The sequence below is a fragment of the Lepisma saccharinum genome, chromosome 2, assembly GCF_977018435.1.
Source record: "Lepisma saccharinum chromosome 2, izLepSacc3.1, whole genome shotgun sequence".
Taxonomy (NCBI): Eukaryota; Metazoa; Arthropoda; class Insecta; order Zygentoma; family Lepismatidae; genus Lepisma; species Lepisma saccharinum.
Window position 1 is genome coordinate 31,875,879 of NC_139230.1, and position 24,566 is coordinate 31,900,444.

Below are 24,566 nucleotides of genomic sequence, written 5' to 3' on the forward strand. Positions count from 1 at the left end.
TTGTGGATGAAACTTAGTATTTCTAGAATTTACATGCAAGGCAGTGATAGGATTTGTAACTCTCGAAATATTTCTTGGACTAGAGATGGGCACGTTTTTCATAACTTGTAAAATATTTTTCTGCCAAATGAATTTCATGTTTTCTTTTATGTACAGCCTCAGAAGAGGATGCCATTCGAATTTCTGTTATTAACAATATAAATAATAAGCTTCGTTTTTTTATAACCTTAAATGGACGACATCAATTTCCAGAGGAGGGAGGGGGGTTTCAGACCGGTTCTACCCCCTCCTCTCCCGACGCACATGGAATAAAATAAATCAAATCATATCGCGATTGATTAAACGCAGCTCTTTCTACAGCTCTGATTTGGCAACACTTCGTGTCATATTGCGAATGTTCGCTGTAGAGGGCAGCGATGCCAACCCTAGCATAATGGTGCTAAACCTAGCATAATTTAACCGTCTTTGGCACCTAGCACCCTGTGTTTGGCATAACAGCCAAATCTAGCATAATCTGCAACCATCGGTAGATATTGAATTCAAAGGAATGTACTCTGAGGAAGTAAAAATACAAGTAACTGCACATCTTTATTTCAGGAGTGGACATGTTTCCAACAAAAGAGAGTAAATTGGCTAGGGGATCCTGTCACCCACCAACGCCTTTAATCTCTTCCGCATCTTCCTGCCATAAAATCGAAGAGGAGGGTTGGGGTGGCCCACCCTCAAAAGTTTGTCCTTTCCCAGCACCGACACAAGGGGCCAGCTATTTTCGGCGCTTGTATTTTCGCGAGGAATGTTTAGTAAAAAGTTGGATTTACAAAATAAAGCTCATGTGGAGCTCATGTAAAGCTCATTTGTCGGCAAATTTTCACCATCTTTGTCTTCAGCTTGTGTTCGGTTCGGTTCAGTCGACTCGACATCTTACCATTTCGGAAGCCGTCTCCCGCGGCGAAAAAAGCGTTTGGCGAGTACCTTTTTTCCTTCCATTTTCTTTTTTTTTATTTGAAAAAATTATTAGCCTACATATAAATGCATTGTATGAGCATTTGAAAGTTGTAAAGAACTAGCACAATAGTGTGTGTCTCTAGCAAGGTGTTGTTGGAGGTGGATATGGGTTAATACGTCCTTCCATATAACGCAAAAAAATGCAGTAGTATATGAAAGATATTTGTGAATTATACACCGACCCCCCCCCCCCCGGGGCAGTAATTGAAAGGTAAGGACGTTAAACTTCGTCATGTCATCTTCCCTCTCCCCATCTGCTAGAAAAAATATGTGAAGTATTTTTTACAAATTTACTAAGCCACATGCCCTAGTTCGAACCTTGGTAAGGTATGGACATGTAATTATGTTTTTTCCATCCCATAGTCCATAGACCATTTCATCAGTTCTTCATCCACCCTCATTGTCGTACTTACTCCCAGAGACCCTAAGGCAAAAAAGCGACTTAAAATAAACAGATCGTAGGGTGGGATAAAATATAACATCTGAAAATAGTAATAAAATATATTGTTAATAATAATAATACTGCCCTAGCACAATTGGGTGACATTCTAGCATAATTTCACAGTTCGAACCGTACTTTTCGTAGCTGAGGGGTTGGCAACGCTGGTAGAGGGTGTAGGCAAGGTGAAGCAGTCCACTGTCAGTGTGCTGTCTTTTAAGCAACAGCGTGGCAGTAGTGTTGTGCTATTTGTTATAAATATAAGTTCAACATTCACATTGTTTCTTCCGGCATTGAAGATTTAAGGCAATACACAACGTATGTATTTGCATGACAACTTTCAGTGATCTAATGCATGAATATTAGCCCCTTTTCGCGTAAAATACCAGTGACTTGTGCGTAGGATCAAACAGCATGCTACTTATTTCGAAACCAGCATCGAAATGGCGTCTTTGCTGACGTGGCAGATTTGTGAAGTGAACTATGTGATTTAGATTCTTTACGTCGTCCGAAAACTTACCTTTAAAAGTAACGCAGTTACAGTTGCAGTTACTTTTCTAAAAAATAACTCAGTTACAGTTACTGTTTTGAAATAAACAAGTAGTAACTAAGTTATTTCTACTGTAATTTTTTCTAGAGAAGCTACAAAACACTGACTGCAAGTTGGCTGTTCTTTACTGATGTTCATGTGTAAAATTTACACTAATTATTATTATATATAATAAATTTGACAAGTATAACGTAGAGGCAAGAGGTAAATCTGATACTCCGAAAAATTACGTCCCGTAACATATTTGTATTAGCTAGTGTTGCCCACGAGACGAGACTTTGGCCTGTCTCGTCTCGTGGAAATGCTGTGAAATGCTGTCTCGTCTCGAAAATATTCGTTTGTCAAAGGGACACATGATCAATCTCGTCTCGTCTCGAATTTTTAAAAGCCTGTCCCTTCTCGTCCCGTGGTCAACACTAGTATTAGCAAATGTATACATGAAGATTAACATTTTGAGTCAGAGGTTTTCGCTGTTGAAATGTACAGAACTGTAAAAGTAACCATTCGTTACTTGAAAAAGTAAGTTGCAGTTACTCATTTTACAATCACTCGAATAACAAGAATTACATGTAATTGCGTTACTAGCAGTCTGTTATTTCAAATATTTTCAGTGAGGGCAAAATATTCGAAGCGTCGGGATATTATATAAATTAGGCTAGTCTCCTCGGCAAGTGTAAAAAATTAGCAACCAGAATGGGCGTGCAGAAACGTGAGGAAGGAATTCCAGCTAATCCCCCTTTCATATATTACCCTGGTAACAAGTAACTCGTTTATCACGAAAGCTATTTTTGATAGGTTTTAAAATTACTGTATGACAAGGCAACAGTTTGCACATTGCATATTTTTGGAGAATGAAATGGGAATCGCCTACGATAAAGGTGCTGAATAAACTAGCAACTACATAATTATCACAGAATGTTCGTTTCCGTTAGTGAAAAATACAGAAGCATCCACATTAAAATTGATATCTGGGGCAGCCAAGGAGCGAGTATATGTATATACCACCGTTTGACAGTATCTCAGTCATCGACGAAATAGTTTATGAACTTTCTGTATTCTTCAAAGTGATCCTCCAGATTGACACGTTGTTTTGGGGAGCATAATTTGTAACATCTGTGTACAGTCCGTCCTTGACAATTCGATGCGAGTTAACATAGTCCTATTTCAACAGTAAGTTGTTGCTCTACAGTAGCTTTAAGCATGGGAGGAGGAAGAAAAAAGAAAGAAAGTAGAACCAAGTTTGCCTAGTATCCTTTATCAGTAACAATATGGACGGATTAAAGTTACAGTGGTGTAAGTCACTTTTTCAAAAAAGCAAGGAGTCTGACTCAGGACTTTGCTGATCAACACAACAGCTGTTTCCTTTATCACTAGAATAATAATAAATTCTTTATTTCCGTAGACCCACATCCATGGGTGTGGAAAATGTCATACAATACTAAATATTACAAAAGGAGTAAGATTACAATAAAAAGAACAAAATGCAAACACAAAAATACAAATAAATCATATGGCTTAAACATAAACAGTTATAAGTGTCACATACTAAACTTGTAAAAGAGATAATCCAAATATAGGAGACATACAATATCAAAAGAATTTAAATGCTTCAATTTACTAATCCAGTTTAACTATTGAAATTCATTGAGATTATATCGAGGTATATCTGTTAAATACTGTTTGATTGCTTTCAGTTTCTTGTGAATTTCGGTAATTTGTTTGATGTGTGGGGGAAGTTTGTTATGGTATTTTATTCCTGCAACATGGGGTGATTTGTCTGAGAGAACAAGTCTGTGTGCTTGCATGTGGAAGTTCTCTTTTTGACGTGTGTTGTGCTGATGGACGGTCGAATTCTTATCTAATTTACGGTGTTTTAGTACATATTCAATTACTTTGTAAATATATAGGGAATATATGTTCACAATTTTATTTTCTCTAAATAATTCTCTACATGAGTTTCTAATTGGTATTTTGAACATATACCGTATTGCTCTTTTCTGTAGAGTAAGCAATCTTTGAGTGTATTCCTGCGCAGCTCCTCCCCATGCTATTATGCAATATTCTAGGTATGGATATACAAGTCCATAGTATAGATTTGCGTTTATTTCAGACACATTATATTGTGTTAGGAGTTTTAGGAGATATAAGTTTTTCCCTACTTTTTTGCATACATGGTCAATATGATATGTCCATCTTAACTTGTCATCAATAACTAAACCTAAAAATGTAACTGGATTTTCATAATTGATTTGATTACAATCTATTTGTAAGTTTATATTATCAAAATTGGGTTTATTTCCAGGATTGAAAGCCATATACATTGTTTTTTGATAGTTTACATTCAAGTTATATGAATTTAAGTGCTGAGTTATTATATTTACTGATATGTAGGTTTGTCTTCCTAATTGTTCTTGTGTATTTGCACTGCATGTTATGGTTGTGTCATCTGCGTATGTTAAAATATTTGTATTGTGTGGGGCGGGTAAGTCGTTGGTGTATAGTATGAACAGTAGCGGGCCTAGTATAGAGCCTTGAGGGACTCCTGTTTTTGCATATTCAGTGTCAGATATAATTTTGTGAACCACGGAGTTTTCAGTATGTAGTATCTGGGTGTACTGTGGTCTATCCGTGAGAAAAGATTTTATCAGTTTGTATGTATTTCCTCTAATGCCAAGATTGTATATTTTTTGCTTGAGCATAGAGTGGTCTAAGCAGTCAAAGGCTTTGGACAGATCCAGGAAAATAGCACAGGGTATCTCATTATCTTCTAATGCATCTATAATTATCTCGATAAATTGAGAGTAGCTGTACTTGTCAATTTACCCTTTTGGAAACCATGTTGTAGTGGACTAATTATGTTATATTTGGCACAGAATTCGTATATTTTGTTACAAATGATTTTCTCTAACAGTTTTGAGAAAGATGATGTGATCGTTATTGGTCTATAGTTTTTTACTTCTGTCTCCCTTCCTTTTTTGAGTAGTGGTTTAATTATACTTTTCTTCAGTACTTTTGGGAAAATTCCACTATTGATAGAGGCATTTATAGCATACTGTAGTGGTAATGTTATATATTGAGAACATTTTTTAATTAGATGATTTGACCAACCATCTGGACCTGCTGATTTCTTATTATTTAAATTTTTTATCGTAGTTTCTAGTTCATTTAAGGTTATTTCATCTAAATAAATGGAGTTCAGTACAGTATTTGATTCAATTTTAGTTGTTTGGGCACTTGTGGGGTCAATGGGACAGTTTACATAGGAGTTTGAGAAATACTTATTGAATGTATCCGCAATGTGTTTAGGGTTAGTTATTTCTACTTCATTTTCAAATAATGTGGTATTTTCATTACGCATATTGGGTTTCTTGCCTCGTTGCTCATTTATGATATTCGAAATTGCCTTTGATGTATTACTATTATTTCTGATATTATCTTTGAGGTATTTGGATTTTTCATATCTTATTAGTTTTTTATATTCATTTTTCTTTATTCTATATGACTCACAAAGTTTGTTTTCCTTAGTTATGCACATTTTGTCAAATATCTTTGAGGTCATTCTTTTTGTGTATTATTTCATTTGTGACCCAGGTTTTTGTTTTTTTGTTTGGTTGAACATGCTTTATTTTTAAGGGGCATGCAAGATTTATGAAGTAAGTTAGTATGGTCATGAACTTCTCCCATATGTTTTCGGTTTCACTTTCTTGAAATACTAGAGCCCAATTCTCTTTACCTAACAGGTGTAACAAATAGTTTACTTCAACTTCAACTGTCATCTGTTGCCAGTTGAATGAATATCTGACTTACTTCACGTTTTCTGCTAACAGATTGATCTGATATAAGCATCTCCTTCTCTTTCACCACAAACAGATGCTGAAGCCTCACTCACTATTTTAACCAGTCTCTGAACTGCTTCAGTGTTTCACGAGAAGGATGCAGTTGTTGTTTCTGCAATATTCTGGTCATCCACCATCTTCTCAATGTTCTCGGAATTTAATGGGCAACTAAGGGAGGCTCTGTTATAAGGCACACATCACAGTCTATCATGTTGATGTAGTCCTCTGCCATGAAAATTATTTCTGGCACTTTGAACTTATGTGTTGACCCTTCACTGGATGTATTCCTTGCCCAAGTATCTAAAATCCTTCTCACAGATATTTCTCTGACTTCGCGCTTATCATGTCAGCATACTGAGCAACAAATTCTCTGGATGAGCAAAAAATGAAATCTTGGCGATCACCTTATTCACTACAGTTTGCAAAGGTTCCTCAAGGTTCCTTGAGAGCTTGATTGCCATATACAAGCGCCTAGCACCATCTTTGCATGTCGGGTTTGATTTCAGAGAACCAAACAGGGGCATAAACATACACAACAAACTTAGCAAGAATCTTCAGTTCTTCTGTCGGGTTTCTGTGGAAATGTAAGGGTGAAGCAGGCCACAGGCAGTAGTAAGCCATCTAGCATGAGATAATTTTCCAGGCTTCTGGTTTCCTAAACGTGTGTCGCACTTGCCACTGACATATTTGCAGAAGGTACTGCTGATTTGAGCTCAAATCAGGTATATCTAAGGCTTGCATTTTGGTTGGTATAGTCTCGAAGTTCGTAACTGGCCTGTCCTCACAATAATGGAGCATTTTTTATACAGGGCCCGAAAATGTATAAGCTGCTGTTGTGTGTCCATCAATTGTCTTCAGCACACGTCGAAGTGGTAATTCATTGAAATGCAGGAGGCAAATTAACCACTGTAAAGGTCTTTGAACGTGGTTCTAGAGAAACTTTATGAGTCCCCCCCCCCAAACTCAGATGTTAATATTAGCCCCATCGCAACCAACTGCCTCAGATCTATCAAGTCCGCATTATTATCTTTCAGCTTCTGAATTATTGAACTAACAATGTTAATAACAGTGGATGATCCTCACACTGATGCATGGCCAAGGTATTCACTGTTTGGTTCTTCAACTAACATGTAGTGTTCCTCATTTGCAGTTCTTTTGTGTTTTTGATCGCCAATCTTCTTTAACATTACAGTCTAACTCTTCTTACTGTCAAAATATAAACTTTGAGGTTTAATGCCTTCATTTTTTCAAATCTTCTAAAATGGCAGAAGCGATAGCAGTGACCTTTCTTAAAGTCACACCAGTTTTATCCTTTACATTAGCTAAAGTTAGCTAAACGTATCGTCTTTCTTACATCTCGGAGGAATGTTTCAGAAAGATTTCGAAACGTTGCATTCAGTCATCACGCATGCCATGTTGGGTGTACCTTCGATGCTGACCTGGAGTCGTGCTAATCTTATGAAGAATAATGTTGTTTATTGAGAGGTAAGTTGATTGATTATCAGTGTGTTTAATTGTGCTATACTTATGCACGCTATATATTTAATCTGTGTTGTGTAACGTGTGTGAAAAAGTGGAAGTGGAACAAGGCAGATTCAAGCCAGTGTTTAAAAAAGTATTTCGTTTTGTTTGTTTAATTAAAATACATGGACGTAAAGAAGCACTGAACTTCTCACACCTCATGAAACTATAAGTGCGAGAAATAAGTTGCCTGCATTGTGTGTAGTGAAAAAGTGAATTGTCGAGATGCAAAGTACTTCCTTATGTTTTTACTGTTAGAAATAGCTATATAGTTTTCGTTTACGGGATATGACTCCCCCTTAATTTTGCACAAAATTTGTCCTCTTCTTTTTAAAAAATGTTGTTTCTCACTTCCCTGTGCGTAGTAAAGAGGCATAGAATGCCATGTAAGTTGTTACGTTCAGAGCCTCTATCTAATACAAATTACATATTAACTAATTTATCCTGTGATATCGTTAAAAAATGTAAGTCTAGGGCAGCACCACAGCCACGGTCATGCAAAATTTTTGAGTCTTACACACTGTGGCTAGTGGGTAGCAACAGCTAAATTAAGCAGCTTGGATATATATGCTAACATCATGAAACAGGGGCTGCCTAACCTACTCACATGTGCATACAATGACAGAAATGAACATGTGAATAAATCAGGCTTCTTAAGTTTTGTTTATTTCTGCTATTAGATTAATAGGTCACTAGCTTAGGTAGGTAAGGTTTACTCTTAGCACGTATCTCCAAGTTGATGAGATAGATTCACAATGCCTGCCCAATACTGGGGATCACAGCATAATGTTGCATGGTGTATTTATAATTCAAATTCTAATTATTAAGGTTATTTTGTTTATAGTTAGTTTACTAACTTAATTTTGTTGTTTATAATTGTCAGAATTTGGTTTAAATATGGAATCTACAACATTCACCAAACTCAATACTTGTTAGATCAGCTCTTGTTTGGTTGCACAAGTTATCAAGAATAAATTAGCCTATTAAAAACCTTTAGTAATATATCAAATGAACATAGCAGTCATAATCAAAATTCTGTTTACATTGAAGTGCATTTATAAACAAAACAGACATGGTACTGGCTTTAAAAACAAAACAAAAACACAGCCCTCTGAAAGTGACAGTATGCCATGACTACTAGTAGTGTCACAGTGCCCAGGCTATCAAGCTAGTGTTTATATAAGTATTTTGACCTGTCTCATTATCCACTATAATATGAGATATTCTTATTGTGAAATACATGCAAAATCAGAAGAGATTTTGTTGTATACTTTCATTTTTCATGCTGCTTATCAGGTTAGGTAGATAATGTGCAAAGCTAGCTTTTCCTATATTTCCAGCCATCAATCACAAAAGGGTATTTTTTTCTGTGAAAAACTTAATTCCAAATTATATTCCTCTCTTAATCACTTGTTAGATTACTCACTTACGTTAATCATCTCTCTCTCTCTCTCTCTCTCTCTCTTTCTCTCTCTCTCATGTAGTCATGTATAGTTATATTTCTCATGAGGCTTGCCATGCCATCCATACACTTTATTCATTATTTCTTAGTAATTAGGTAGGTTGAATTATAGATTATTGACAGGAATAAAAGGTTGAAATGTAATTATGATGCTGCACGATTGCACAAGTTGCAGATGTTGTATTTAACTTGACATGTTATAAGAAAGATGAAACATGAAATTTTTTCTGCGGAATGCCGAGGAATTTTCTAAGATAGTAGATGGCAACACTGATTTTCACTAATATTAACGATTTGGGTGTTTCTTAACATATTGAGCATTCACTAAAAATCCTTTTGCTAGTTCTGAGCAAATAATATGAAGTAAAAGCAATTATTTTTTGCCAAAATTCAATCGGTTTTACGGAATTCTGAGAGTTTACTTTTATAAAAAGAACTGTATGGTGCTGACATGAACAATGTAAATTTTTGTTGCTTTGCAATTTTCTTCAAGGCTAAAATGTTTATTTTACTTGTGCAAAATATTGTTTTTTGAAATGAAAATTCTGACCAGAATATTATATGACAATATTTCCTTTCAGGATAACCTGAATGTTACTGCACTCCAACATGAGGTTATAACGGAGAACCTGCAATGAAATACTTCTTACAGAAGCAATTGTATTTTGACAAATCTAGACAAATAAAGAATATATTTTATGAAAAAAATATTCTTTTTATAATAATTTTTATTTGAAGTGATGCATGTCCAATTTTTAGAGTTCAATGGTGACATGGCTAGTGTCTGATCACTCGCTGGTGTATAAAAATGTATCAAAGTATAGCCTCTCCGATGGCGCAGTGGTAGCATCTTCGACTTGTAATCAAGGGGTCCCAGGTTCGATACCCTATAGAGGTTAAGAAAAATTGTTTTTATTGTCAACATTTTTATTTCACACCACATTTCAAGACTACGAATACTCGAAAGAGGAGAATTTTATCCTGAATTTATGGAACTCCACTATACAAGGCCATGGCTGCCACAGATGGATTAACTTAGCAATTACAATAAATAAAATATATACATGACCTATAGTGTTACTCACGAGACAAGACTGCTCGTGAAAAGTCTCGAAAAATACAAACAAAATATTTAAACAGTTTCAAATACTTATTTACATGGAAATAAAGTAGTTTCCTTGGAAACCCAGACCACCATTTATAAAGAAGTATATCATACAAAGAGTAGAGAATGAATATATGACATTTTTTAATGCTCTTTAAGGCTGTACTAAATGCAATTTTGCGTTAATTTTTCGATAACAGATGGCAGCACCGTTTGCCATGGCAACCGAGTGCCATGTTGCCAGATCTACACATTATAATCCAAGTAGCTACATACAGGTTGGTCAATAAACGATAATGAAGCAACATTTACTGTCAATAAATGACGTCACGTTTGCGTTGTTATTTCTTAAGTTAAGAGAACGTAAACGAGGGATATTGGAAGAAAACAATGTGCTAAATATTTTATTGCAGTCGTCCAAATACATCCTACACAGAAGAGTTATTTATTACACCATTGTAAAATGACATTGAAATATTAAATATATGTATGTAACATAATAACATTTGGAGTTGATGAAGTTGCAGTACTTTGCAACATACATTGAATTTGCAAATTATGCATCAAAGCAAATATTTGAGATTTTCCTGACAGTGTTGCCTGTATTTGTTCGAAAGCAAATGTAAAGCACATATTAAATTATTCATTGTCTCATAATTTTGCAACAAGCAATTATGGAAAAGACGAAACAAAATGCAATGGATTAAACAAAAAAATAATAGTGAAATGACTCTAATGATTATACATGTGAAGATGACAATATTTGTGGCACATAGAAACGAAGAACGTAACTGTACCAAAAAACAGCCTCCTCAAATATTGCGTTAGTCAATTGTAGTCAATGCATGAATCCATGTACGAAGTCATTTTGTACTGCATTATTGCTTGAAAACAGAACAAAACAGATTGTGAGGTTTTAGTACCATCCATGTACATACGTAGGTTGTCCCTTATAGTGGTTTCCAAAAGTACATACTCACACAATTTCTCAGATATACTTATCAGGCAGGCATGTATATTTACTGCGGCAAATTGCTGACTTAGAGTAGCGTCGTCTTTACAGTTTCCAAGTTACAGAAAGCATTTTTGTTGTTTAGTAATGTTATGAAGATCTGACATTGGCAAGTGTTGTACAAATCAGCAATGGTTTTTACACAAAGGGTTGAAAAATATCTTGTATATGTGAACAAACAACTGATAAAATAAGATTTCCTAGCTTCTCCAGACTGGATTTCTATTCTGGTGGGAATTTAAAGGCGAAAAATCTGCTGCACAATGAATATTGGATCGTAAAGCCATAGTTTTGACAAGGAAATTTGACGTTCTGCCCTAATTGGGTCCTTTAAAAAATATACTCGTATGGAATTACATTTTAATAACTACCTTTAGAATGCAGTATCAAAAAGTAATTATCAAAATACATGTGAGGTTATTAAGTGGCATAAATCATAAATAGGTGTAAAATTATTTAAATATGGTCCAAAAATTAATAATTTATTTCAACTCTTTCTAAGATGCCTGAAATCAAGAATAAATCAGAATGTTTTACAGAATGTAAGAAATATTTAGCAATCAAAATACAATATATGAGATATAGTAAAGAAATTCTTGTTATATGAACTGTAACAAAGGAACATTGTAACATGTAACACACACACACACACACACACACACACACACACACAAACACACACAGATTCTCAGCAGGTACCGTCAAGCAAACAAGAATATTGAATACATGGGCAAGCAAATCGGAGCCTTATAAGCATATAGGCCTACGTGATAGATATGAATAAATGCACTAAACAATTATTACATTTGTATGTCATAAACAAAACATTCTAAATATACTCAGATCGCTAGAAAAATAAACTTGAATATATTTAACCTAAAAAAATAAAGCCTAACATAATAGTCTTGTCCATTACAATTTTAACTAACTAAAAATCCACATACTCAGTACATACATAACTTTTTACAGCACAGCACTACCAAAATTATATATTTATTTTATCATATTCAAAGTTTTTGTAATTGAAAAGCCTATTTTACATTTTTCTCTTATCTTCTATAGCCTTTAACACATGATCAGGTTCTCTAAGGGGTATACCCCTTGCTGCTCGTGAATCCACAAGTTCAGGTAGCACTGTCTCGTAATAGAAACTCTAGAGTTTGTGATAAAGATTTTCCCAAAATGGCATATTCCGAAGAATTCTTATTGTCTGGGTATCATTTGGGGACCATACAAACAAATCACACCAGTCTCTGTCTGTTATTTCCAACTGGCCTTGTATTTGATAATAATAGCAGTGTTCTTTTCTAAGGTACAACTTGCAGTTTTCGTTTACTTTAAACCCGATACTGCTACTTCTAGTGAAGTCAACAAGTCTTATACATTCTCGGGCATTGTATGGACATTTTATCTCCATTAAACGGTCACTGTTCACCAAACCATCTAGACTAGTACATAAAAAGGGGTGCATTTTATGTACAAATAATCCACATTGCTGTACATTATAATTTGGGTGGAAACTTGCATATTGCCTATGAGCTTCTGGTTCATTATCCCTTCCATAAACTAGTGAAAGGGCACAGCTGCTATTTTCATGGAGATTCGTTTTTCTTTTTACCAAACAAGAAGTATGTGTTGTTGGTTTTCGTGCAGCAACATCTTTGAACAAAGAAGATGGTATTCTTTTACTTCTTTCTTCATGCCATCTCTCGCTATTGGCTTGACCATGTTTTAGTACTTCAACCTCATCTGCCGTTGATACACTCAATCTATTTACATATCTTTCAGCTAGATTGTTAAATATTTCTTTTGAAAGATCTGGAACTCTTGGGTTAGTTCCATAACGATTATTGCCGCCAGCAAGAATTTGTTTACTAAACTTGCGTTGTTCTGAAACTTGAACAAATTGTGTTCTACGGCATTTTCTTTTCACGCTGCTTTGTTCCCGCCTCCTAATAAATGACGTTACAGAAGAAGGAGGACTGACACCTGAAAGTTCTCTGTGTACAGCATCATTCCACCCTTGGCCTCAAGTTTGGTATGCCAATGCAGCTACACAAGCTCTACGTTGAATGCTTCCAGCTCTAGAAAAATCCACCCTTTTACCTCCTACAGCTTTCGCAAACTGACTCATGTAGCTTTCAGCTGGATTGTTGGTAGCATTCCACAATAATGTATTCGCAATGGCTATTATCGTCCTGTCAAATTCTTGCTCAACTTTTCCTAAAACACCACTCTCTTTCATTTGAATGTAACAGTCACCATCAGGATCAAATTCCTTTCTCATGCAAAATTCTCCACACTTTTGATGACGGCCAAACACATGACAAATGACATTCCTCAATTGTTTTCTGAAATTCTGATGTCTAGTTTCCGTAATTTCTTTCGTATTCTTTACTGCACAGGAGTTAATCACTAACCGAACTCCAACAGCAAGTCGTGATAATCGTTTTTTCAAAGAGTTCCTCGATTTGACACCTAAAGGGCCTGGAAAACGTTTGCTAGGAGAAGAAATTTTGTCCAGAGCACGACTAAATCTTCTGACAGCATGATTGGCACATTCAATTTTTAGTATACGCGAACCATATGATACACATTCACACACTTTGGTCATCGTGGTTGCATCACCGTCAACAATCAGTCTAGTGCAGTGCAAGCGGTGCACTTCTTCAATATAATTTAGGCCATCCGCAATGATGTCTGCTTCCATGGCAGTAGATGGCCCTTGGCAGTTTTTGAAACATATGTGGATTCTTGGTTTCATTTTTTCTTCATCAATTGCGCGACATATCAGATACACTTTATTTCTCACGCCAACAAACAGCAAGGACTGTGTTTCGGCTCCAATAATAACTGCCTGAAATAGAAAATCAAATTCATAATTAGCAAATAGTCAACAACAAATTTCAACAACTGTCTTTATACATCAATTTTATGACATAGACAAAATTCTAAAGCACAACCATTAATTTGGTCAGTGAGATGCAATGTCCTTGGTAATTTTCTAGCAGTTGTGATGTTTGCATGCACGTGTGTTTTTGGATGGGTGGATTTGTAAGTTGTTAGGTGAATGTAAACTACTCAACTAGTAACTTATCTTCATTGAAATTTATCATAATCCTCGATATTAGTGCCCCTTTATGGCCAATTGCTTTACGTTTCGTCTGAAGTTTTTCTATTCTAGCTCTGGTACGCATTCTTTCTCTTTTGCCAACTCCCCTCTTTTTCTCACCCTCTTTCTCAGTGTTTGAAACTCCTCCGGAATCTGCTGTATTCTGGGAATGAGAATTATTACACTGGACAGTACTACTTTAGATGTTCTCTGCACTGTAGTCATCACAAATAAAGCTAGTTATTTGTTACATTATTTTTTTATGAATATAAGTTGCTGTAACCCTACAGAATAAGTTAAATATTTTCTTCTTCAGAAAAGCAAATTCCATTTTAGGCAGCTTACATCCCATTTTGCAGATGACACTTTTTTAATGATCCAATAGTGTATAGAACATTGGCAGATCTTGTGAATCTGATATGAATTATAGTCAGGAGGAAGGAATGATGTTTTTATTTCTATAATTGTTCCTCTTCACTTTCATCAGTGGCAGGGAATATGAGGGACGGGCCATTCTATTTAACTTTTTCACTACAAAGAACACAAACACCTACTTCTCACCATTAGGTTTATCCACGTGATTTGGATATGTGCTGCACTTGCACAATGAGGATAAAGGATCAACTCAAAATCACTAAACGAGCTAGACTAATGTTTGAGTAGTTTGATTTTGAGTTTACTTTATGCACAAAAAGGCTAATCGGTACTGGACCCACAGTTCCAAGTGGAATTCGAACCACTATGATCCTCCACCGGGTACCGAACCCGGCACTCCTTGATTACAATGCGATTAAGTTAACAATCGATTAACAAAATTGCTATTGAAACTATTAATTTAGATACTTACTACCGGTAGAGCCGCTGTGGTCTAGTTGATGGGGCGTCTTGACTGTCAAGCGGAAAACCCGGGTTCGATTCCGGGGGTGGGTCATCTAAGTTCGAATTTTTCCGGCCTTGTTCCCCGCATAAAGCAACTCTGGGGCTCACTCTAGCTCAAATCAATGGGTACCTGGGGGCTATCCTGGGGGATAAATTGGTCATGAATGTGGAAGGCCTTACATCCACACCCCCATTTGCTTTCATGGTACGGTGCAATGCTCAGGGGATAGCTTTACCTTCTATATTTACCATATCTTCACTTACCACTCCTGACGATGCATTGTACCCATGACCGTAGCTTCTTTTCCACCAGCCGCCATCAACAATAGCTGTAATGTTATGGAAGTTTTCTGAATCGATGTCACCTCTAACTTCTCTTCGGCAATTGCTTTATTTAAAGCTTCATTTGTACACTTCTTTATTATGTCGTCCAGAGATTTCTCATGATGAATAAACGTTGGTTGGCTCATATGTTTAATATTCATGGACGAGAATTTCTCTTCTTCAAGAGAGTATGAACTGCCAGCTGATAGGGCTCCTAGAATGGTAGCCATGTTTATAGAAATTGGATTATCCCCTGAAATGCTTGTAATTGTGTGCATATGAGAACATTCACTTTTGTTACACTCATAGAAGCACTTACTCTCCAGTCCATTCTGTGATGTTTTAACTAGAATCATGGAGCCCCCAAAATTGCATTTATATGAATGCGCCTCCAGTAATCGTTCCTGTTCAATTACGTGACCCATGTCACATATGGTAAAATTGTCTCCATAATGCACTCCCTTTTAAGTCTTTCAAATGTGGTTGTGATTGGCGATAATGAACTTAAAGAACTATCTTCACATGTATCGCTCTTACATGCATTGAGTGGAGGTGTTTCTTGTAGTGTGTGTAGATAAGAGGGCTCCTCATTGTTGTGCGATAAGGGTGCATGTGGATTGTCTACTGCATACCTGCGAAAGAAAGGCATGATTGAAATCAGGTATAAGACTTCAGACATACAACACAAGACAAAATAATGCTCACATGATTCTTTAAGAAACATAAGAAAAGCAAATAAATGCTAAAAATGAATTGTGATTTTTACATTATTATAAGTAGCTATAAAAATAAGAGCAGTGTGTAATTGTGACGAAGCTCGACATTATCAATCAGAGCTATTGACACATGTTGTCACAAACATCTGATAAGCAAACAATGTCTGAAAAAGGTAAAGCCATAGACGACTTTATGTTTAATTTATTTTCATATTTGGAGAATATGCTATGAAATATCACGTTTATATGATTGATTTGCTTTATTTTACTTCGTCTTTTGTGCCATGTTTGGGTAATTTGCAAATATGGGGATGAATGATGATATGATAAAATTGATGAATGGACACTCACAAACAACCATGCCGAGGCATGGATTTGAACCATAAGTGCTCGAACTTGAGTGCTAACGACTCCCCCCCGTGCGCCGGCTCAAGTTTATATGTCTGTACCCTCTGCATACTGTGTGTGCATGTATGTGTGTTTTTGCATATTAATAGGGAACATATTAGCTTGATTGATTAATTGATTTGGTGTTTTAAGTCCACTTTATGCACAGTAAGGCTAATCAGGACTGGCCCTACAGTTTAAAGTGGGATTCGAACCTCTATGTGTCTCCACCGGGTATCGAACATGGGACCCCTTGATTACAAGCCGACGACGCTACCACTGCGCCATCGGGGAGGCCGGAACATATTAGCTATTTTTATGATTAATTTGGGATATTTAAAATTATTGTTGTAATTTTCTCTATTTATGAAAAACCTACACATTGGAGCATATTCAAAACATTAAATACATGTAGCCTAACCTTTCTATGCTGTGAAATGCTTAGACTTTAGAAGGATATCCTAGATACGTAAATGTTCATAGTTTTGCTATATTACAGTTTAGCATATATATAAACTAATACAATGAAAAATATATCACATTGTATGGACAAAACAATAATCGATTTATTATTAGTCACAAATAATGGAACTCCGGTATTGAAGATGGTGCAAGGGCAAAGTGAATTTGTTAATTAACTGGCTACTAAGAGTTTGCAAGCACATATCCGTGTACCTTAAATAATCAACAATTGTCCTTGACCTCGCATTCTGTTTGTACGAAATAAGTGAACAGAAATCGTATGGATTGTGAATTTCAAAACTTCACTCACAAGGAAAACTATAAGCGTTTCTTTTACACCTCACATGCAGACAATACGTTCATTTTGATTGAAAAAAAAATGTGTAAAGAAACATAATAACCAATATGTATACTGTGTGAGAAATGTCCATCTGTATTATGTAGCAAACTTGATATCTGTAACAGATGCGAGCAAGCAATTAAATATAATCAAGACTTACCTTTTAGTTCTTTCTTGCTTTTCACGTTCACGAGGTATTCTTTGGGCCCATCATTTTCTAGAGCAAAATGGGTGTCTTTTACTTCCATACTTTTGTCTCACTTTCCCCATTTCCCACACATGATCAATCAAACATGACGATCAACATATTGTAATAACATACGGAATGTAAACTTGCCAACAGCATTTGATATAAATATCTTGAGGATGAAACGCCACCTCAAAAATTATTAATATAAGAACTAGTTTATGGATGCACAAACTGAGTTTATATTTACACACAGTGCTCCTAATACTTGAAACAAGAAACTTGTGAAGACCGTTTCGTAAAAATCATCCTTAATAGACTGGCAACTTTAAAAAATGCACCGGTATTAACAAAACTACCCCTTCAGCGCCATCTGTATGCAGCAGTTTGAACATGACAGAGACATTTTATTTTCTGTTATTTACTTAAATCCCTTCAATCGTAACAAAATTATAAGGTTCACATGTTCTAGTGAATAAAACAATCTTTTATGTCAGAAAATTTCTTCCGTAATAAATCTATATTAATTGTATGGCTATCCTTAGAAATTTGGGTCTATGCTTTAGCATGGCTTTAGAACCCCCTTAATAAGGGAAAGTAACCCAACGTGATTTCCCATTTTTCCATTCATTCAAGGTTATTAATTTTATGTTGTGATAATACTTCAGATACAAATGCAATTATTAGAATACTGATTCAGATTTTTTGTGAAAAGAATTTAAATAGAGAATGGCTAGTTAAAGAAAATATTGTAAACTGCATGAAGATAATTGAGGGCTTTGCTTTTAATGAAATTTATTATTTGTTTATTCTTTTAAAAGTTAATATGTTTCTAACACCCTAGAAACACTGCACAAAGGCTTTATTTTAGAAGGAGATATTTGATAATAGTATCAACAGGAAATCCTTTCCTTTGTGTAATGAGCTGAGTATTACAGTTCTGGATAGGTTTTTGTTTTCACACTACACACAGCGGCAAGCTTAGAATTTAAAGAAGACAATCCATTTTCACAGTGCACAGAAGTTCTTATAATATTTCTAGCAGTAATGAAAAAAGAGCATTCACTTACTGAACTTTCAGACCGAAGCAACATGCAACACATATATTACGGAAATCAACCTTCAGAAATAAATAGTCTTTTGAACTTTTTTTGACTCGACAAGCTGTATGTGTAGCTTATTGCTTGTGTGCTGCATGGTCTGTTAGAATGCATGATGAATGCTTCCTTATGGATTAAAAGGGCCATATCACTTGTCACTTCAGTCTGAAATTCCTATGTCTGTCGCTTCGCAGGCAACAAGCGATACATGTCAGTCGGAAACAAACCGTTTACAAAACATGAAACCTTTCGAACTGAAGCAACATTACAAGCTGCACCTGCAGGTTGTTGCTTACATGATGCACAGACTGAATACTGTGTTGCTAAAGTTGCTAAAAGTGGACAAAAAAAAAATAAAAAAATAAAAGAGAAATGTAACAGAATGCAAAAGTTAATAAGTGTGTATCTGGCTAAAGCATTCACTGCATTTTTTATTTTGTAGTTCCTTTTGAAGTACCTCTTTCATCTTTTCTCTCTTTGCCTGCCTATTTACAAATTTTTATAGCTACAATATGCACTTGGTGATGAGGGATGCAGTGTGTTCTCTATAATCAATAATTGTGCTTTTAATATTAATGTAAAATATTTTTATTTTTAATTTCAGTGCCCTGAAAAAGAAAATTGATTATTTTTGAATAAATTGATCACAAATCCAAATGGACAGACGAGGGAAATCACAGAAATTTAAAGGAGGGAAGGCTTTGCCTAACATGCCTGCCCAAACTGAACAAGCTCTTAGGTGAGTTCTCCAATTCCTTAATGGTTAAATGTTAAAATACTTACAAACTATGCACTTTCTGTGCAGAATAAATCATACTTTCTTAGGTTCTAATTTCTGGAGAATTTTTTTAGGTGCATAACCATTGACAGGAAGTCATTAAAGCTTCAGGCAAATAAATGACTTTCTTGTAGTTGTAGAACTGTAGCGCATGCACTTTATTGGCACCTGATACACAGTCAGTATTTGGAATATTTCCATACTATTGAAATTGCAGTACTTTTTACAAATTGCAAATAATACCCCCTGCTTGAATTAAGTTTCCAAATCCATCTTGTCTTAGGGAGAATTCATACGGAAGAAACAAGCAACACGTGACATGCAACACGAAACACGCGTCGCTTGGAAGCCAACACTCAGTTATCAATGCAACCTTTCGAACCGAAGAGACACTGCAAGATGCACGTGTCGCGTGTCACTTACGTGCCTTTCAGACTGTGCCGTTTTCTCAACACCGTGCATCGTGTTGCTTCAGTTTGTTGTTCGCGCATGCACAGCGAATGCTTCATTCCAACGAGCTGTATTTAGACTCTAGAAGAGAGCCCAACCGGTATTATGTTTGAACCTCTAATTTGTTGATATAATAAAGTATCGATATGTACAATGTTTTAAACACAACGTTCATTTCGCTTTTATTTTTTGATGCAGTTATCTATCGGCTGTAATTTGCCTTCAACATCGTGAAAAGAGGCCGTGTTTTGGCCATTTACCTGACTGCTTTTGTTTGAAAAAGTCAGCTTATGGAGGAACTTTAATCCAAAATATATTAGTCAACATGGTAAAGTACTCTAGTGCATTGTTTTTTAACTGCCGGGCTGCGACCTGATACCGTGCCCTCATATCAACTATACTGAGCACCGAAATGTTCTGTTGAAACTGGTTGACAACTATCATAATCCCAATATCATATTTGAGTTGTGAGTTTTCATTCTTTAAGTCCATTTTATGCACGAATAGACTAATCAGAACTGGATCTGCCCGGTGCTTACACCGGTTATCGAACCGGATCACTTAATTACAAGGAGACGACGTTACCACTTTGTCTTCCATATTTTTATATTTGTCAACAATCCTACACACGTAATCAAACTATTATTACTCTTATGATTATGCTAGAATTTATTTATCAATATTTACTTTCATAGTTACATATTAATTCATGCATAAAATCTTCAATACTGTAAAGATTTACGAGGAAAATTCTTCGGCTAAGGGCATTGACTTAAAAAAATACTGTGACATGGTTTCAAGACGGTTGAGAACCATTTCTCTAGTGTTTAGGTATTCGCTTTATTCAGGCTGAAAAGTCTAGCGTATACAGTTTGAGGTCAGTGCATATTATTTCTCAGATTTCTCATGCACAACATGCCTCTCACAAGTTTCAGTAACTTGCACAAATTTTACAACACAGTTTACATGTAACAATGTCTCTTGATACATTATTTTTGGGTGACTAATAAACTGATTAATGCAATTATATCGGTACCATCATGCAAACTGAGAAAAGAAACCAGTATTGTGTGCATATTGTCCCTTGGGTGTGAAACACTCGTGTCGCGTGTTGCATGTCGCATGTTGCGTGTTTCTTCGGTATGAATTCTTCCTTACATATAACCCGATCTTATACATATATTAGAGGTTGGTTCCAGTATGGACCATATGTGCAGGTTCAAAATTATGAAACTGAATAAGCTATATCATATGTTCTTCAATATTCAGTTTCTCATTCTTTCACATCCTCACTTTCCTTAGAGATGAAATCCTCTTCTTCGGAAAAACATACTTCCAATTCTGATGGCAAGACATTCACATTATAGAAAGCAAATCCTTTTACAGTAATACTCAATGTTGCCTGAAGTCATGAATGAACCACATGATATTCTCGGTGTAACCCCTCAAGACAAAGTTTAGCAATAAACGTCTACCTAGTAAAGGCAAGAACCCACATGTAATTACTATTTTAGCTTTTTCCTTAATTTTATTATTATTTTTATCCTTATTATTATTATCATTTGTTGGATATGTGGAGAAGTAAATTATTCCATTGAACACATTAAACCTGTGCCAATATTTTCAAGGAAGAAGCAATATTATTAATAACATTCTCAAACGAGGCTCTTCATTCTTGAAATGTTTGTATTGATAATATAAGCAAACACAAATACTACAGTTGGATAATTTAATAAGCATACATTATTAACTGCCATGCATTGAAACCTGAAGAAAAGAAAGAATATTGGCTTAGTGGAGACTCAAACAGCTGATCAAAATGTCAGAGTTTATAAGGAGGATACCCTAACACACTACTCCAGCTCTCTCTCTCTCTTCTGCAATGTCTTCTCATTCACTAGGCATGTTTCGTCTAACCACTTGCTGCAACTTTTTATTTCATTAGGCCTATTGATATTTCCCCCCATATATTATAATTTGTGTCCATGAACATTTTCATATCGTTTGTGTATGGTTATTTTCGGATTATAAGGCAGTTGCTTTCAAGACATCCCACAAACCAAAAGCTGATTCAGGAAGACTGCCATGATTTGATTCCGAATGATAGACTATTACAAACTGCATAACTTTCTTCAAGTCATCTGCAGCAATAGCAATTTTGACAATGAATAATGTGTGAAAAAATATGTCAATGTATCTTTAATTATCTGTAATAATAATTTGTCAAAAATAAGTAAATACACCAATTACATATCTGTTGTAACATCACAAAGACTATGACCTACTGGTGATGTTAAGTTTTCATATGTGAGGTTTGATGTACTGCTTTGTTGTCACATCGTGCAGATTTTGACTATGTAATTTTCAATGGTGGGCAGTTTTTTTCCATTCAAGGAAAACAAACAAATTTATGGGCAAATGGAAAGGAAGCAATTAAAATTGGGCTTACTGTAAATGAAAAGAAGAGTAAGTACATGAGAATGTCTAACTCTGAGATCAGAAGAGCACCTCAAGGTGGACAATTGGGGAGAAAAAGTTTGAGGGAGTCCCTTGTTTCGAATATCTGGGGACAATGATATGAGTAAAGTAATAAAGGAAATGATACAGGCAGGCAATCATGCATATTTTGAAATAAGCAGATGTTCAGAAACAAACTTATTTCAAGAAATAAAAAGCTTAAAATTTACAAGACACTGGCAGTGGTGGCAATTAGGGAGGGGGCAGTTTTAGTACATAAATAAACTATTCATGCAGTAGATATTTGAGATCACAAAAAGAGAATACAAAGTATAAAGAATGCTTTGTATGCTCTTTTTTGTGAATGGTTGTGTTCAGTTTTTGTTATTATATATATATTTTCATTTTCAGTGAGCTGAAGATCCAGGTACCAGACGATCGCATTGGGGAAATTCTTGGAGAAGGAGCAAGAAAACTGAAGGAAATTATGGATGAAACCAAGACCACCATTAAAATATCCTCGTTAGTACTATATTTGTTTTAAAATCTTTAATTTTTATTACCTTGACATTGGAGAAAACTATATTTGAAGACAGCATATGAGCTGCATGCAATAAGCTTGAGAGCTTTTTGAGGTGAACAAACACTACACACTGATGTACACTGGGGAGTAGTAAGTTTAGCAGTGATAGATCAATATAATCTATTATTATTTTCAAATCGATATACTTATTTCATGTTGAAAGTTCATATGTGACATTTTCCATGTGCTTCTCACCCCTTGGTACTATCAACAGACACAATGGAAGGAACTACTCTATCAGCCTTTTTCACAACCTGACCAGTTTGGTAGAGACTGTCACCAAAAGGAAAACTGAAGATTTCCATTTCCACTAACCCATGACCCTCATTTCCCATCTGCTGGTCACTTCTGAGGCCATGGTTTCAGGTCTATCATCTATAGAGACTGACAGAGGATTGATATCCATCCCCTTTCATTCTATATGAGCAACTCAGGAGAGTGATTACGATATATACACCACATGTTTTACTCATTACACAGGGTGGTCCAAAAGTATGGAGACACCCAAATACCAGCATTACCGCAGACACTTTAAACATGAATGGGGATCGAGACTGGCTTTAGCAGTTCATTGGGATGGTCAGCACATTGGATACATCATTTAAATGTGAAAGTACTTGGGTTCATAACTAGCTTTGTTTGGGGGTGACAACAAAGATATATTCATAACTTTGTCACTGTTGGTACTAGAGCAGTAATAAGCATACCAATGAACTTGAGACAATTTCCTATTCAATTGAGGTGTCCCAAGCTACGGTTTCCATTCAAAATTTTGAAGTTGAATTCAAGATGTCGGCCATCATTGTGATATGCCCTATAACATTCCCCTCTCCTCACCCCTATTATAAATCTACAGTATTAGTTTTGCAAAACAGTATGTCATTCAACTTTTATTTGGGTGTCTCCATATTTTTGGACCACCCTGTATTTATGCATAATAATACAGTGCACTCATATGGCTTCAAATTTTATTGTTTATGAAATGGGAAAATGCATATTGTGTGTGTAGAAAAATTAATGGAACTATTTTAGTTTTTTTCAGTAAGGAAGTAACCTCTCTTTTTGTTTTAATAGTATTATCTTTAAATATATAATCTCTTGCCCAAATTAAGGTACCTGAACCCAATATGGCCTACTTAAGATTTGCGATTGTTTCTAATGTTGTACAAAGTCAGAAAGATTCATAAGAAGGAACATTTCTGAACGTTTTCTGAAAATTGGATAACATAATAACATAACATAATAATAATAACATAATAACATGGGTGCAGTGAAGATTTTGTTAAAAGTAACTTTTAGGCCATATTGGGTTGTGTACATAGTATATATTTTGTTCTTTCACATCAAAAAATGCAACATAATTTGTAAAGAAAGTACCGCAATGTTATTTTTCTAGGTAAATAAGTATGTTGACACACTTAAGTTTCATTTACATAGCAACATGTAACGTATTAGTTGGGGTCAAGTTGCTGTTGCTCGCGATATTTAAATTGGAAGCGGCTGCGCGGCAACCGCAGCTGCAAAAAATGAAATTGAGACCCGTACTATCAGTTACAAATACTAAATTTGTGTCGCACTTCTCGCAAGGTAATGTGGGAGTTTACGAGCAGAACATGCGAGAAGCGCGAGACAAAGGCCCTGTAAGAGAAAAACACGTGTATATATATATATATATATATTATATGTGCATAAACAAAGGGTCCTGACAATGAATAGCCTTTTAAGCCTTCTCCATTGTATGTAGTAGTTTTAGTAATTAAACCAACGTCTTTACCTCTCTCTTTTTACAACAAATGCCCCACAAAACCCACTCGTATTTTTAGTTATTATTCGTCTGGTGACGTACGTTCCTTACATTAGC

At 35.5% G+C, this 24,566-nt stretch overlaps 1 protein-coding gene across 1 annotated transcript in view; it reads left to right on the forward strand.

Moving 5' to 3' along the window:
* Positions 1–1,688: 1,688 nt before the first annotated feature.
* Positions 1,689–24,566, forward strand: part of LOC145981679 (RNA-binding protein Nova-1-like) — a 37,758-nt gene continuing 14,880 nt past the window's right edge. The window contains exons 1-3 of the mRNA XM_083115069.1: positions 1,689–1,762; positions 19,042–19,176; positions 22,534–22,644. Coding sequence (XP_082971195.1) covers positions 19,094–19,176; positions 22,534–22,644 — 194 coding nt within the window. The 5' untranslated portion in view covers positions 1,689–1,762; positions 19,042–19,093. The remainder of the gene's footprint in view (positions 1,763–19,041; positions 19,177–22,533; positions 22,645–24,566) is intronic.